Source organism: Mastomys coucha, unplaced genomic scaffold, assembly GCF_008632895.1.
Source record: "Mastomys coucha isolate ucsf_1 unplaced genomic scaffold, UCSF_Mcou_1 pScaffold5, whole genome shotgun sequence".
NCBI classification, from domain to species: Eukaryota; Metazoa; Chordata; class Mammalia; order Rodentia; family Muridae; genus Mastomys; species Mastomys coucha.
In genome coordinates this window covers 82,097,716-82,114,939 of record NW_022196911.1, presented here as the reverse complement: position 1 = coordinate 82,114,939, position 17,224 = coordinate 82,097,716, and the positions used below count along the sequence as shown (strand labels likewise).

Below are 17,224 nucleotides of genomic sequence, written 5' to 3'. Positions count from 1 at the left end.
CAGTTCAGAAATCCTTCATGGATGAAGGACAGGTTGTTTTAAACATTTCTTTTCCTTTTCTAATTAAGTGATTTATCCTGTAGTGCTCTTAACTAGATTTATTGTGAAGCCAAGATAGTAAGATGATATAAGTAAGTTAGCTATTTGATCACAGCTATTAAGTGAATGTAAGTTGATTTAAAATTCTTTTAGAAGATATATTTTATGTGCATGAGTGTTTTGTCTGCATATATGTGTACCATGTGTATGCCTTGTACCTGAAGAAAATGGCATAAGGTTCCTTGAAACTGGAGTTAAATATGGTTGTGAGTCACCACATGAGTGCTGTAAATTGAACTCGAGTCCTCTGCAAGAGCCACTGCTCCTTAAGCATCATGCCATCTCTCCAGTTCTGCAAATGGACTTTTATGAATTGTTCTGAATGGTTTTATGCTTAAGATCACTGAGCAAGTGATTGATAATTCAAATCATCCTATTTTTAGAGTTGTGTATGAAAAACCAATGACCTCACGTGTCTCAAAATCTTACTTTATATACTTTGTATAATAGTTGTATATTAACATAAATAACTAATTTTTTTGTTTGTTTGTTTATCTTTTCAGGCATAAAAGTCTCAAGGCAAGAAATACTGGGCAACAAGGACAGGCACCATCTTTAGGGCAGCAACAGCAAGTACTTCCTAAGCACAAGACCAATGAAAAGCAAGAAAAGAGTGAGAAGCCACAAAAGCGCCCCTTGACTCCCTTTCACCATCGTGTATCAATTAGTGATGATATTGGCATGGACACAGAATCAGCCAGCCAAAGACTTGTTATCTCTGCTGCAGATAGTCAAGTGAGATTCTCAAACATCCGAACTAATGATGTAGCAAAGACTCCTCAGATGCATGGCACTGAACTGGCAAATTCACCTCAGCCTCCCCCACTTAGTCCTCATCCGTGTGATGTGGTTGATGAAGGAGTGACTAAAACACCTTCAACTCCCCAGAGTCAACATTTTTATCAAATGCCAACACCGGATCCCTTGGTTCCTACCAAACCAATGGAAGATAGGATAGACAGTTTGTCCCAGTCTTTCCCACCTCCATTTCAGGAAGCTGTAGAACCTACCGTGTATGTTGGTACAGCAGTAAGCTTGGAAGAAGATGAAGCTAATGTAGCCTGGAAGTATTACAAAGTCCCAAAGAAAAAAGATGTAGAATTTTTACCACCTCAACTTCCAAATGATAAATTCAAGGATGATCCAGTTGGACCTTTTGGACAGGAAAGTGTAACATCAGTTACTGAGTATGTATTTTTTGTTTTTATTAGTCACTACTATAAGTTAAGAGTAAAAGGTGATGTAACTTCTTAATGCTAGGACTCTAGGCTTGGTTATAGGATAGGATTTATAAAAACATATTCTGGGTATTTGAATAATTTCTTTAATCTCTGAAGGAAACTTTTTATTATTAAACATTTAGTCACAAAAATGTGGAGAAAATAATATGTAAAAGCTTCAGTGTCTGTCACCCAAATGAGAGAGAGGGTTGCCTATGACAAGATCCATCTATTCTAGTTCTCCTTTCACTGGCCTGAATTTGGCACTTTTTTCTACACATGCCTTAAGACATACAGACTTAGTTAATTTGTATAATTGCTTTATGACCTCTTACTAGTCTACTTTCTTTGAGATGGACATCATCTTGTATGTTTTTCTTAGCAACAAAGTAGGTACCAGTGAGTTGGGGAGAGTGGATGGATACACATTTGCTTGTATAGAATTTCTTTAGAAAACACTTGTAAAAGAGGAAATGTCACACCTTGAGATGTGTCCCTTCTCAATGAAAGGTTTAGAGATAGTTTGCTCTTCAAACAACTGGCCTACAGTTCATACCATCATAAGCCAGCAGACCATGAAAATACTGTTGGTTTTCATTTTTTATCAGACCTTGGCATAAGACTGTTTCAACTAATGTAGAATGGCAAGGCATTATTTTGATGCATGTTTGTAGATTTCTAGTAATATTAAACATTATTTAAAATATTCATTGAACAATTAGTGTTTTTCATCTGTGAATTACCTGTCTAAATTTTAAGGTTTCCTTTTCCTTCTTTATTCTTCCCATAGTTTTGGTCCTAGTCCTGTACTATTAAATGTAATGTAGATATCTCTATATATCTAGTTTGCCATCTTTGCTCACATAATATATGGCAAACTTTTCGCAGAATGTAGCTTTCTTTTGGGTATTCCTTTCCTTTATATGTTGCTTGGAATACAGTCTTAGCCTATTCAATAAGGCCTTTTTATTTTTAATGTGTAAATTTTTCTAATAGTGTAAATCAACTAGTAAAACACCTTTATAAACATTTTTAATTTATTATAAGTGTGGATATTTTGCCTGCATGTTTGTGTGTGCACTGCATGTGTTTTTGATGACCACAGAGCCGAGAGAAGGCTGTTGCATCTCCTGGAACTGGAGTTGCAGACAGTTGTGAGCTGCCATGTGATGTTGGGGATTGAACTCCTGTGTTCTGAAAGAGCAGCCAGTGTTTTTAACCATTGGCCATCTCTCCACCCCACTATTAGTCTTAATGTTACATGATGTATTTGATTTTATTAGTTGCTTAAGATTGTACACGTCCTCCTTTTTCTTTTTGTTTTACCTGTATCTTTTTATTTTTCCTGGGCATCAAATCCAGTGCTGGGTGTATTCCAGGCAAGCATTCTGTTATTGAGCAATAGCCCCAGTGCTTGGTGGTTTTGTTTTTGTTTTTGTTTGTTTTGCTTTGTGTGCATGGAACATTTCAGCCTACAACACATGCAAGCCTAGTACCCTTAGAATCCTTTGGAACCCAAGGCTGTGAACCGCTATGTGGGTACTGGCAGTTGATCACAGTTCTTCTATAACACTGGGAAGCAGGAGCAGCACCTAGAGCTGGATTCACACTCAGTAAAGAATGGTTCATTTCTCTTTTGTGGTCTTGGTGCTCTATACAGTCAGAGAAACTTGTCTAGTAACAAACTGTAGAAGTGATGCCTGGAAGTGCAGTCTTTTTAAGAAGTTAAGTACAAAGGAATGTGTTTCCTTATGGCATTTTCATACCATGATGTCATCATCCTTTGTCAATAGCTCCCACCACTGCCCTTCCCTGCGCCGTCCATCTCTGGCTGGTTCCCTTTCTCTGGATAGTAGCCTCTCGTTTTTGTTTTTTAAATCATGTATTTCATTACTAAAACTTTTCTCCCTAAGATCTCTTTCTCACCTCATGATCTTTTTTTAGCTTCATGACCTACACACATATATACATAAATGAATACACATACACACAAACACACACATTCCATTGTAAGAAGATAGCCCCCCTCTTTCTGAATCGCAATTATTTTGCTTAACATAATGATTTCTAGTTCTGTCCATTTTCCTGCAAATTCATGATTTCGCTTTCTTTAATGGTTGTATAAAATTTCATTATGTTTGTATCATACTTTATTATTCATTGATGGATGTGTAAGCTGCCATAATTTGCTGGCTTTTGTTTAGTAATTATTCTGTTATAAACACACGTGGGTGAGTATCTTGATGGATCACATATGATCGCTGTACTTTTAGTTTTTTTGAGGAACCTTTATGAGATTTCCATCATGCTTATACTAGAAGTAAGTAAGTGTTCGTTTCCCCATATCCTTGCCAGCATTTGTTGTCCCTCCCCACTGTTTTTGGATAGCTATTCTGACTAGGGTGAGATAGGATCTTGAATTTGCATTCCTGAACTGCTAAGCAACATTTACCCTATCTTCTACTTGCTTTCTGATTTAGCTACAATTATCTTCTTTAGGAAGAAAGGAAGAAAGGAAGGAAGGAAGGAAGGAAGGAAGGAAGGAAGGAAAAAGAAAGAAGGCAGGCAGGCCAAAAAGAAAGAAAGAAGAAAGAAAGAAGGCAGGCAGGCAGACAGGCCAGGCTCATGCCTCATGGTTGTTCAGATTACATTAGAGAATCAGAGAACCATTTACTTTTATTATTTAGTGTTGCTTGAGAGTTGTTGGAAATTTTTCTTATTATTCTGTCCAAGTTATATCTGAAATTATGTATTTGTTATTGGAGTCTTTTCCTTGTTAAAATGTAAGCTCTCCAAGGGCAGGGACTCTTGTTTACTGCTCTGCTTCTCTAACACAAGAACACACAGGGTATTGAGGTAGACTTACACCTAGAGTAACCTGTGTATGTTGTAGAGATCCCACAGATGTTTGCATGAATCAGGTGATAATATGGCTAGACACTTTACTGTTCCACATCTTTTTTTCCTTTCCAGGTTGGATTTTTTTTACTTACCGTAGAAATGTAGTGATACGAATATTTTTACATTAGAAAACTTCGGGAATGAGTTTCTATGGGCACATTATATTCATAATAAGATCTAAGAATTCTGGCCATAGCTTTAAACACATGTATTGGTTGCTTAAGCTTATAACATTTAACCTCAGAATCTGTTAAAAAATTACTTGACATTTTTCTCATTGAATACAAATGAGAAGAAGTGTGAAGTAAAAACACAGCATGCCCAGTAGACTGGTACCGCGTCATGGTTATGTGAGTTCAGGACAGAACAGATTTCTACTTCTGCCTAGTTCTGGAATCCTCCCATGCCCCTCAGTCATAGAAAAGGGAAAACCAAACAAACAAACTTGAATAAAAGGTTTGTTGTTGGTTTTATTTAAGCAAATTTAATTTTTTATTTTGTGGAATTATATATCTTTTTTTGTTGTTGTACCAGATAGGAAACTGTATTCTGTCAGAATTCCTCTTTAGTTCTAAGCCTTGTTGTTGTAGCATGATGATAGATGTCACGTAAGGTTACATAACAGGTTTTGTTTCTGTGTTTACTCTGAAGCATTTATGAAGTACAGTAGTTTTGCACTTGGTAGGTTAGAAGTAAGAGCAGAGCCCTGCGGTGGTGGCACACGCCTTTAATCCCAGCACTTGGGAGGCAGAGGCAGGTGGATTTCTGAGTTCGAGGCCAGCCTGGTCTACAGAGTGAGTTCCAGGACAGTCAAGGCTTCAGAATGAAATCCTGTCTTGGAAAAACAAAACAAAACAAACAAAAAATGAGAAAGTGTGAGAGAGTTAGTTGTACAATTTTAGTCCCCCAAGCCACTTGTGAAATATCTGGCTTGATCATTGATGTTGCTGTTAAACCCGGTCTTTTTAGAAGGACTTGTTAATTCAGTACCTGGCATTAATACTCTTAGTTGATAATTTGAATGATCAGAACATTTAATCTCATTATAGGATGTGGTAAAAAGTAGAGACAGATGGTATCCCTTACTGAAACAAGTTTATGATTCACTATTATGGTCTTTTGATTGCATCTCAACAACCTAATTTTTTTGGATGAGTTGTTAACACAGTTTTTCTTCTATGCAATTCTGACTGTCCTGGAACTTAGCAGGTTGCTCGTGAACTAACTCATAGAGATTTACCTACCTGCTTCTGCCTCTGTGAGTGCTCGGATTAAAGGTTTATCACACAACTCCTGGCCTGTTAACAATGTCTCTTTGTAGGAACATAGAAATTCTTTCTTTCTTGTTTGTTTGTTTACAGATTTTTGAGATAGGATTTCTCTGTGTAGCTTGTTGTTCCTGGAACTTGCTTTGAATACCAGGCTGGCCTCAAACTCAGAGATCCACCTGCCTCTGCCTCCCAAATGCTGGGATTAAAGGTATACTTCTCTACCACCTTGCAGTTTGACATGTTTTTAAACAGCTTAAGACTGCAAATTATTTGTCTTTACTAGGGAATTAGGAACAAGAAGAACGGGAAGAAATATGGACATTATAGATGAAATTGTTTTTCAAAGTAAAAGTGCCTTGAAACAACTGATAAATTTAAAAAGTAAGATCTTAGTGAATAGTTAAATAATGACATCCTTATAAAGGAAGGGGAAATATATATATATACATACATATATATATGCATATATATATAGTGATTGAAAAGAGTCTCTAGATATATTACAAACTTTAGATCTTAGGCATATGGTACATGCATGCATCCATGATCTTATACATTGTGATTTCTGGTCATTAACTAGATGATATAATAAGTACCTGTTTATATCCTGGAGCGGGATCAGCATACTCTTGATCTGTCCTTTATGACTTTAGCTATGTGTATATAAGACATGGACACTGCAAAAATAGGACTTTAGAACATGTGTTAATAATGTGAGGCGTAGACGTGGCAGGGAAGGAATGCATCTGAAGAATTATTTTCTTTATGAGTGTTGCCTTTTATAGGTCTGTGCCGTCAAGGATAATTATCAGTTTGAGAAGCTTAAAATTTCTGTTTCCATTTGGTATAAAGAAATGGTGTTTACTGTTGGTGCTTCAGTGTGGCACTATGCCCCCATAGGTGGGCGGATACAAGAGAGCTGTGGATGAGCTCAGTTGGAAGGGTGCTTGCTTGGTAGTGTGCTTGAAGCTGGGCTCAATCCTCAGTACTGCATTAAAAAATCAAGTATGGTGGTGTACATGTGTAATCTTAACTCACAAGACGGAAGCCAGAAGAAAAGGAATTCTTGGTATCCTTGAATACATAGAGAATTAGAGGCTACTCTGGGGTCTGAAACAGAATGGGTAAACGAGGGAAGCATTGCTCTTAATGTTCTCCAGTTTTTTTCTGGTTAAATTGGATATCAGATCTCCCTGGGACTGGAGTTGAAGATGATTGTGAGCTTCCTTGTGGGTGCTGGGGATCAAACTCATAACCTGTGGAAGAGCAGCCTTAAGCTGTGGTACTCTTAACAGCTGAGTCATTACTCAAACCCCAGTATTCTACAGTTTTAATAGTTTTGGCTGCTTAACTAACTAGTACAGAGTAATATAGTTAATTATTTCTCAGTAAAACTGCATTCTTAAACTTTCATGCATAGTACTTTGTGAGAACGTTTTCATGAGCTATGTTGAATTATGATTCCTTTTCTAATTTGTTGGAATTTACTAGGAGAAAGTTAGAGTTGGGGGATATATAGCACTATAGCATATCCCATATGCAAGGTGTATACATCTGTGGTGAATATCTTTATTTTCTTCCTGGTTATTTTCAATTTGATAGTTATGACTAAAACTGTTTTAGAATAGAGGCCAATGACTTTTTAAATTGTGTAGGTTATTTAGTTAGTTTTTTTTTTTTTTTTTTTTTGAGACAAGGAAAGTCTTGGTACCTTTGAACCTGCCTGCCTCTTGCCTTTCTTTGCCTCTTGTTTCCTGAGTGCTAGTATTATGTGTATACTCTTAACACCTCTGGCCTAGGGATTTAAAACTTAAAGATAGCCTTTGTGCAGTGCACATTTTTAATTCTAGTAATTGGTAAGCAGAGGCAGGCAAATCTCTCTGAGTTTGAACACAGCCTTGTCTATATTGCAAGTTTCAGAACAGCGCAGGATACATAGAGAAACCCTGCTCAAACCAAACTAACAAATCCAAAATTTTAAAGATAGAAAAATTCATGCCAAGAAACATGGTTGTTTTGATATTTTAAAAAAGGACTTAGCATGTTTTAATGGAATTTGTAGATGCATAAAAACAATCTGCTATTTTTATTTAGATGGTGTTTCTAAACCCTGAACAAAGAAAACTTGCTTGAGCCTAGCTCTTCACATTTTTTTCTATAGTTAGGATACATTAGAATTTTTAAATTATAGTCATCAGAAGAACTCCTGTGTTATATTAGATCCACCAGATATTTATTGTATGTATATAGTTATAAAATGCATTATTTGATCTCTGAAAACAGTAGTTTTGATTGTTTCATAGAAAGAAGCCTGTGATAAAGTTGTTTTCATTTCACTGTATTCAAACCTTTTAAGAATTCTGTTTGCTATTTACTTTAATGCAATAAAATTATGCTTTTGACAGCTCAAGGATTGTTTCTGAATATGGAGATGGTACTAGGGCTAGTACCATTTAAAAGTGGGAGGATTTTGAGACATTCAGTTCTTCTGTTTTTAACATTTCCTCCTTTTAGCTTATCTCTTATAATTGTTAATGCATATTGTGTCAAACCTTGTCTGGAAGAATTCTTTTGAATAAAGACATAAAAGTTTTATGTGAGTGCATATCAAGAGAGTGCTGTTATCTTAGAGGAAGGAGATACAATTAATGAAAACTATACAGGCAATTTATTTCCTAGTTTTGGCTTTTCAATGCTTCCTGTCATTATTGTACCCAATCTTCCAGTTTGTATTTAGTTTTGTATCTAATTGAAATTATCTTTGTAGTTAGTAATTTGGATCTATGTGAAAGTTCCTTTTAGGAAAGGAGAGGTATTATTTATATCCAGAAAATCTTCTGTGTACTATATATTTGGATAGAGACATGATAATTTGTTTGAATCTGACACTTTAGAAATTTTACTTTTACAAAGATTTTAATATAGAATGTATAATGTTATTTTATATTAACTTTGTTGTGACTTGATATTAATGAATACATTTAAAATTTTTGCATATGCCAATGTCTCCAAGATCACTTCAATAAAATAAGAAAACATTTGTCTTTTGGCAGTGCACTTGGTTTACTCTTTTTTACTTTTAATGAGCTCTGTGCAGTATGTTCACTCCTTTTAATAATGTTACTGCACAACAGTTTAATAATTATGTATTTAAACAATGTGCCAGTCTTTTAGCTTCTGCCAAAGGATGGCTTGATAAGAAAGAGAAGATTTCTTAATTTTCATGGATCTGTAGTGTCATTCAGTCTAGGTGCAGGGGATTTCGTTATCCTTTACCATCCGGGTAGGTATTAGAAGATGAATAGTCTAGTGCTTAAGTTTTAATTGGTATCTTTGCCACTAAGTGACCTTGGTGCAAACTATTTGTTGCTAGGTAATTCTAATCACTTAGAGACCACCCTTTATATCCATCATAGAAGATGATTTTTACTAGAAAAGAGCATAACAAATTAAATGCTATGTTAAAAATATTCATATTTGCATATTCAACAGTTTTTAGCAAAGTTATTCAAGGTTGAATGTGATGAGGCAAAGTTACTTTTCAGATATAAATGTTCATCTGTTTATAGAAAGAACTGTCTTAATGAGTAATTAATATATCTCCATTGACAGTTGTGCCACAAGTGTGTTTTTATGAAACTGTAGACTTGGATTGTTAGATTTGGGGATTTGTCTAGTATCTTTAGAATAGTAGTCATTGCTTGAGCATCTGATAAAACATTCAGGAAACACTGGCTTTTATTTTGACAGACTATTTCACTTTGTAGGGAACCAAGTGGAGGCAGTGCTAGGTATTAATAATAGATTGAGGCTTGATGTCATTCATACAGCTTACAGTCTGGGAAATAATTTACTGCTCCAAACTGTACATAATTTTTGTTTAAGTGTTCAGAGGAGATGGTGAGTGGCATCAGTGGCTGCTGAGGGTGTATGTATTTGAGATGAGATCTGACTGGAGTGCTGGAATTGCCTGTATGACCATGGCATCTCAGTGCTTTCTAATGTAAAAAGAATGGTTTACTTTACAGTACAAGATACTAATGCTAATTAGTTTAGTTTTGTGCTTTGTTTACATCTCAGTTATTATTAAATATTAATAACTACTTACCTTGTGTTTTAGCATTCCTTCAGTATTAGAGATGATTCAGTGAACCAAGAAAGGATCTCAGACTTTGTGGGGCTTTTATTCTAATGAGAATGAGAGTTTGAAGGAGTAATGTAGTATATAATATGTTTGAAGATAACTGCCCCCAGGGGGTTTGGCTACAGTGCCAGGGTAAGACAGTTTTAAATCGGTGACATTTAAACAAAGCACTGGAGGAAGTAAAGGAGATGGGCCGATAAACGTTGCAAGCCAAAGGAACAACAGTCAGGGTGGTGTGTGTCCTTGTGAGGAACATCAAAGAAGTCCCTGGAAGCAGAGGATGTGGAGTAGAAGCAGATGAAGTTGGAGAGGAAAAGAAGAGTGAGGTGGTGGGAGATTAACTTGAGTATTACAGACTTTGGTGCTGTGAAAATGTTCTTACTAGAAGCCTGGCTGCCTTGTTCTGAGGTTGACAACTTGAGGTTTGTAAACCCGAGAGAAAAGGAATTTTGAAGTTTTAACGTACTTTATTCACTGGAAGTTACGATTTTGTATTCACATTCTGGTCTGGAATATAAACAGTGAACATTGAAGTTTAGAAGTATGGGTCCTGAGGCTTCACAGGGTTTGCCCAAGGTTGTCTTGTTGTGGCTCCTCCCATCTTTTAGCCTTAAAATCTAAGGCCTAGATTTCTTTGATATATTAGCTTCCTCTTGTTTATCATTTGAATTTCTCTGCTGTCCTTTCTCTGGTTTTGTGTGCCTTTGTTGTTTTATTAGATTACAAGTGGGAGCATACTTTTTTTTAAGTCACTGTTTCCAACCAGGTAACATACAAATCTATCTTCCTGTGCAGCAGGAAGAAAACCAAGTTACCGTGTGAACTGTTGCTTTTATTTTGTTTTGTTGACCTCATTATTAATAGTAATAATGTTATTTTCATAAAGTAGAAATAAGACCTTAAAACTTTAAGCTTAAAATGTATCCTTTGCAGTAAGAAAAGGATAATTATTTTCCTTATACAAATTCTATAAGACTATCTTGTCTATGAGACTCCCACTTTGATAGTTACTTCTGCGTGTGTAGTTGAAGATTCCCCTCAGTGCCAGGCTTTGGACAAGTCACTGTGCTGGAGAACTTGAAAACAGGGCACATGATTAAAAGGTAGCTTGTTCCGCTGGAAGGATAGTATGCGGAGACCTGGGTTTTACTTTCATCTTTCTTTTGTTAAGATTGAGGTTAAAATAAATCCATATGACCTCAGTTTTGTTTGTTAAATTGGAAATTATGGGATAAATACTATGAGTAATTTTAAACGACACTTAAAATTGTTTTAGAATTTTCAAATGCTTGTTTGGATAACAAATACTAATTTTCTAACTATGTTTTCTATGCAGGTTAATGGTGCAGTGTAAGAAGCCTTTAAAAGTTTCTGATGAAATAGTCCAGCAATATCAAATTAAAAATCAGTATCTTTCAGCAATAGCATCTGATACAGAACAAGAACCTAAAATTGATCCATATGCATTTGTTGAAGGAGATGAGGAATTCATTTTTACTGATAAAAAAGATAGACAAAATAGCGAGAGAGAAGCTGGGAAGAAACACAAGGTGAGTAAGAGAGCTTCTGTCCTATTAGTGTGCACATTGCAGTGTACTGCACATCTGATGTCACACTCAGGCACTGCTTGCTTTTCTTTTGGTGGTATTGGTTATTGAATACCTTGGCAATACTGGGCAAGCACTGTATATCACTGAGCTATATGCTCGGCCCCACTCATTTATTATTATTATTATTATTATTATTATTATTATTATTATTATTATTATTTAAGATTTTTTTATTTTATTCATGAGTCCACTGTAGCTGTCTTCAGACACATCAGAAGAGGGCATCAGACTCCATTACAGAGGGTTGTGAGCCGCCATGTGGTTGCTGGGAATTGAACTCAGAACCTCTGCTTTACGCAACCCACCCATTCTTTTAGAATAGAAAGATAGATCATATTTATGTAAATATGTTTATGCGACCATGGGTAGATCAGGTATGTGGCACACTGTGACTTAGTTTCTGATGATGGAAAGATTATTGTTGTTGTATTTTCATATCAGATGAGGAGTATATTAACTTCGGTCAGAATTAGAACATTTAAGTACACTATTTTGGTGCTAGGTTTATAAAATGTGGGATAGTTTTGAGTATGTGATTTAGCAAGATTACCTTCTTCTTAAAAGCAAAAACTTTATAGAGTATGGGTAACTAAAGTATCATGTGGGGCTGGGCGGTGGTGGCGCACGCCTATAATCCCAGGACTTGGGAGGCAGAGGCAGGCAGATTTCTGAGTTCGAGGCCAGCCTGGTCTACAGAGTGAGTTCCAGGACAGCCAAGCCTACACAGAGAAACCCTGTCTCGGTGAGATGGATTAAAACACCTGCTGCCTAGCCTGAGAGTCCTGAGTTAGAGCCCTGTCCTACACCATGGAAAGAGACATCTCCTTTAAGTTGTTCTTTGAGCTCCACACTCATGGTATGGCACAGACACACACATACACACTGTAATTAAAACTATGCATATGATTAAAGTACTCAGGTATTTAGGTACTCAAGGATCTATTAAGAAATAAATAACTTAAGAATTTGGCAGTAAATATAAAATATAAGCATTGAAAACTAAATGTATTAAATGGTCCAGTGTTTACTACAAAGCAGTTCATTTCACAGAGTTTGACCTAGCTATACTATATGCCAGTTACTTAGTCTTATCTGTTTGTAAATATGAAACAAGTAGTATTTGGGAAGGGTATATTCACAATTCAAACTCAACACAGACTCGGCAAATCTATACTATGTCAAAAGTTCCAGTTCACACCATCAGCCATGGTTCCTGTGGCAGATTCCTTAGCATCCCCGTGAATTAAATGATTGATGTGTAAGGTGAACACACTAATTGCTTACTTTAAGAATTAGTGATAGCAGCTGGGCAGTGGTGGTAGTACACGCCTGTAATCCCAACACTTGGGAGGCAGAGGCAGGCGGTCTACAGAGTGAGTTCCAGGACAGCCAGGGCTATACAGAGAAAACCCTGTCTTGAAAAAACAAAAAAAAACAAAACAAAACAAAAAAAGAATTAGTGATAGCTAAATGTAATGGCATACATGTTTAGTCCTAGCATTCAAGAGGCTGAGGCACGAGGATCTCTCTGAATGTGAGACTAGCCTGGTCTACATGGCAAGTTCCTAGCCAGGCAGAGATCCTGTCTTAAAACAAAAATCCCAAGCCAACCAAACTAAACAATAGAAGAGTAACAAGCCACACACAAGTATAGTGGTGTGTGCTTTCTAGTCTAGTGTGTGGGAGACTGAGGCAGGACGAGACAAATATGAGGGTGAGCTTGATCTACATTAAGCCTTTTTTTCAAATGCAACTTCCTGACTCCAAAGCATCACAAGAATTGGTGGTAATGCATTTAGTACATTTATTTATAAGAATGTTTGATACAAAGCTACTCAAGAATGGATAGGTTTTTATTGTTGGTAAAATATACAGCACTGCCTAATCTATAACACTGTTTCAGGTGGACGATGGGACATCTGCTGTCACAGTGTTATCACACGAAGAAGATGCTATGTCATTATTTAGTCCCTCTAAGCAAGGTAAAACTTCTTTCTAATCATGACTTATACATTCATTCCAGTGATGATTTGAGTATATGGTTTAGGAAAATTACCTGTTCTTTAAAAGTCAAAACCTTATGAAGTATGGGTAATGAAAATACTCATCTGGGGCTGGTGAGATGGCTCCATGGGTAGAGACACCTATTGCCTAGCCTGGTGTGACACTGTTGGATTTTTAAATAATCTTTTTGCACAATATATTTCATCGGATGGTTCTATTTATTGTTTATATTGTATTTGAAGAAGTAAGGTCAGATGATAGCATTTTTGTTAGAAATTGAGATGTATAGCTTATTGGCTTTTGGCTAATGGAGACCAAGTATTATTGAGCATGGTGGCACACACCTTTAATCCCAGCACTCCTAGAGGCAGAAGCAGGCAGATCTCTGAGTTCAACCTAGCCTGGTGTACAGAGTTGAGTTCTAGGACAGCCAGGGCTACATAGAGAAAATCCTGTCTCGAAAACCCAAACAAACAAAGAACAAGATCAAATGTAAATCGTTGGAATGTTTTCCTTTTTTTCATAGTTAGAAATAGGTCTGTGTAGTGAGAGGTGATCATTGCCTAAAGATTCTTCTGATCTGAAAACTCAATAATTAGGGTTTTTTTTTGGGGGGGGTTAGATTATCTTTTATTTTAAGAGAGTTTCCTTTCACATAGTCCAAGCTGATCTCATTTCTCAGCTCTTGAGCACTTGAGTGTCACTGGGATTACAGGTGTATGCCACCATACCTGGCCTGAAGAACTCAGTTTTTTAAATTAAACTTATAAAACTTTTTGATTCTTCTCATGGCTTGAATGTATAAGAGAACATTTTCTTTTTTTCTTTTCTTCTACTTTTTGTTGTTGTTCTTTCAGCTTTGTTTTTAATTTTTTGGTGACGTGATCTCTGTAGCCTTTGCTGGCTTCTACCATTCTGCATGGTGAAGATGTCCTAAGTACTGGGATTGCATGCTGTGCTGCCACACCCAACTAGGGATTCTTTTTCTGATACTATTAGTTCAGCTTTTTGTTTTTTGTTTTGTTTTGTTTGTTTGTTTGTTTGTTTTGAAACAGTTTCTCTGTGTAACCCTGGCTGGCCTTGAACTCAGAGATCTGCCTCCTGGGATTAAAGGCCTGTGCTACCCACTGCTTGGCAGTTAAGCATATTTATATGTTCAGAATATAGAGCTATAGTAGTCAAGAGTCCTTTGAAAGTATCTGACCTGTGTGAAGAAGGTATCTACAATTTAAAAAATTGATATATAAACATATATCATATGTATATATATTTATGATGTATAGTTTGTTGCTTTCTATGGACATTGTAGAGTGCTAAATCAAGCTATTTAATATGTATCATTTCATATAAGTACTTTTTTTGGAATAAAACCACGAATATCTGTTTTCTTTGTAATTGCCAGACATTAAGCATACTATAAATATTAATATGTATAATTTACATTAAGCTTTTGAATAGGCACAGTTTATCTTTTGTTATGTGTTTTTTGAAGGCAACATTTTGTTTTAATATTTTGAGAAAAAAAATGAAAATAAGGAAAAAAAATCAATGTAAATTAGGAGCAGGTAGTCTTTCATGAAGCAGCTTATTGGCTCTAAGTATTAGTGGGTGACATCTTAGATACTTTGATGAAGGAGTCGTTATCAAATTTCTAGTGGCATGTTGTACTGAGATGAGTAAAAAATATCCTGGACTTCCTGTTGAGGCTCAAAAGATCTCCATTAGCTGGTGAGGTACTGAGTAAGAAGGCCAAGGCACTGAGCCAGGTTTTGTGGTACATAGCTGTAGTCGCAGCACTCAGGAGTTGGCAAAGAAGTTCATGAGTCTGAGTTGTTCATCAGCTGTGTGGTATCGTGCCAAATCAGGGTATTTTGTATTTAGTTTATTAGGAACCTTAAACCCCTCCTACCTATTTTTTTTTAATTAGTGTATGATTATAGGTCAAAATAGTTGATTCTGAAGTACAATCACTCCTCTATGCTATAAGCAATAGAACCTATTCCTTCTATCCAATTCTATTTTGGTATCTATTTTGTATCTTCTATTTTCTCTCCTCTATTCTTCCCAACCACTAAGAATCCTACACACAAAAAATAATAATGGAAAAAAGCATGATATCAAGCCTCAAGACAAGTAATGATACTCCACTCTTATCTGTAAATATTCTGGGTTTTTTTGGTTGTGAGCCTAGCCTTTAACAGCTGAGCCATCTCTTCAGTCTTATTCTGGGTTTTTTTTTAGCAGATACTTAACATGTATTCATCGTACATAATTAGCTTGATATTCCATGATTCTATCATCTTTATTCAGATGCTTATATGCAATCTTATTTGCTTAAATAAACCCATCTGTTTCAAAATGAAAAAGGCCTAGATAGATGGCTTGACTTTTAAGTTGTTTACTGGACAAGCATAACATAGTTGGGATCCTCAGTAGCCACATAAATGTTAGGCAAGTGTGATGGAGCCTGCCTGAAATTCTAGCATGAGAGAAGAGGAGCCAGGGAATTCCCTGAGAAAGCTGGATAGCTAGACCCATTGAATCATTGAGCTCTAGATTCAGAGGAGAATATACGTCAGTATATAAGTTAGGAAGCAACTAAGGCAGATACCCCATGCCAACCTTTGGCTTCCATATTATGCATATAATGTGTGCACAGGTACCTGTGAATCTGCACATATTCAATCACATCACATAACACACACACAAAGAAAAATTATGTGCTTCTAAGTCTACCATTCTAGTGGCATTCATATTTTTATGACATTTACAGAGCTTAACTATGATGTAGATGATATGATCAGAGCTTCCTAGGGAAAGTACTATTGTTTATTTACAACTTTATTTCTGAGAAAAGACTTTCAGATTTTAAATAAGAGCCTAGGAAGAAGCATGTTGCAGAGTTGTTGTGAGCATCAGGCTTTCTGTATTGATTAGTTAAGTAGAATACTACTTGGCTAATAGTTGAGTTTTCAGTTTATTTTTTCTGATTGTCATATGTAGATGCTCCACGCCCTATTAATCATGCCCGTCCTCCATCAACCAGTTTGATTTATGACTCAGATCTGGCTGTGTCTTATACTGACCTTGATAACCTCTTCAATTCTGATGAAGATGAATTAACAGTGAGTATCCTTTAATGATTAAGATTAAATTAAATTTCATTGATTTCATAACAGTTCAAGTTTTGAAAGTGATTTATGACTTTAGTACTACATTTTACCTCTGAAGAGTAGAAAATATTTTATAATAAAACACGATTGATTTTACTCTCATGTTAAAGTCACCTTAACATGGTTTCCTGCGAATCTTGATGTGGGTATGTTTGAAAGATAGATGATCAAGTATCATTGAGCCCTACCGTGTAATTTCTTTTCTTCAGTCTTAACATTGGTAAGAGCTGTATGTGGTTGTACATGCTTTTAAACTCCATTCTTGGGAGGCCGAAGAGTTGGCAGTTCAAACTCAGCTAAGTCTACATAAAAATGAGAAACCTACTTAGGTTACATGAGGCCCTACCTATCTCAAAAAAACAAACAATCAAACCCACAAAAAATGTTGCTGGTGGTGAGAGATGCTAAAACTTGGTTTGTTAGGAATCCTCCCTGAACTTATGCTCAGTATTAGATCTATAAAAATATTTTGACAAGAAGGTGAAAATTAAAGAAAAATTAAGAGGAGTTATTAGTTATATAAGAAATCTTAATATCTTTTAAATTAAGGGACAGATTCTTTGAGTATCTTTTGCTAAAAAAGAATTCTGGTGTTGATTTTACATTTCTTGCCTTTTATTTGGTTTTATGTTCTTGGTTATTTTCTTGAGGATGCCCTTTTCTCTGTTAATTTCGAGACTTACCAAATACATGTCAGTGATGAATCTACCTGTAAACTATCTAGTACGATATTTGACTCTGTCATAGATTCAGAAAACCATTTTTGATGATCAGTATTTATCCTTTAACTTACATGTAAATG

The 17,224-nt window shown here is 35.9% G+C and overlaps 1 protein-coding gene across 2 annotated transcripts in view; it reads left to right on the top strand.

The window, feature by feature from the left end:
• Med13 (mediator complex subunit 13) overlaps nt 1-17,224 on the top strand; it is an 89,186-nt gene that overhangs the window by 36,515 nt on the left and 35,447 nt on the right. For both annotated transcript variants that reach the window (XM_031354157.1, XM_031354158.1), the window contains exons 9-12: nt 603-1,286; nt 10,972-11,185; nt 13,149-13,227; nt 16,253-16,374. In XM_031354157.1, coding sequence (XP_031210017.1) covers nt 603-1,286; nt 10,972-11,185; nt 13,149-13,227; nt 16,253-16,374 — 1,099 coding nt within the window. The remainder of the gene's footprint in view (nt 1-602; nt 1,287-10,971; nt 11,186-13,148; nt 13,228-16,252; nt 16,375-17,224) is intronic.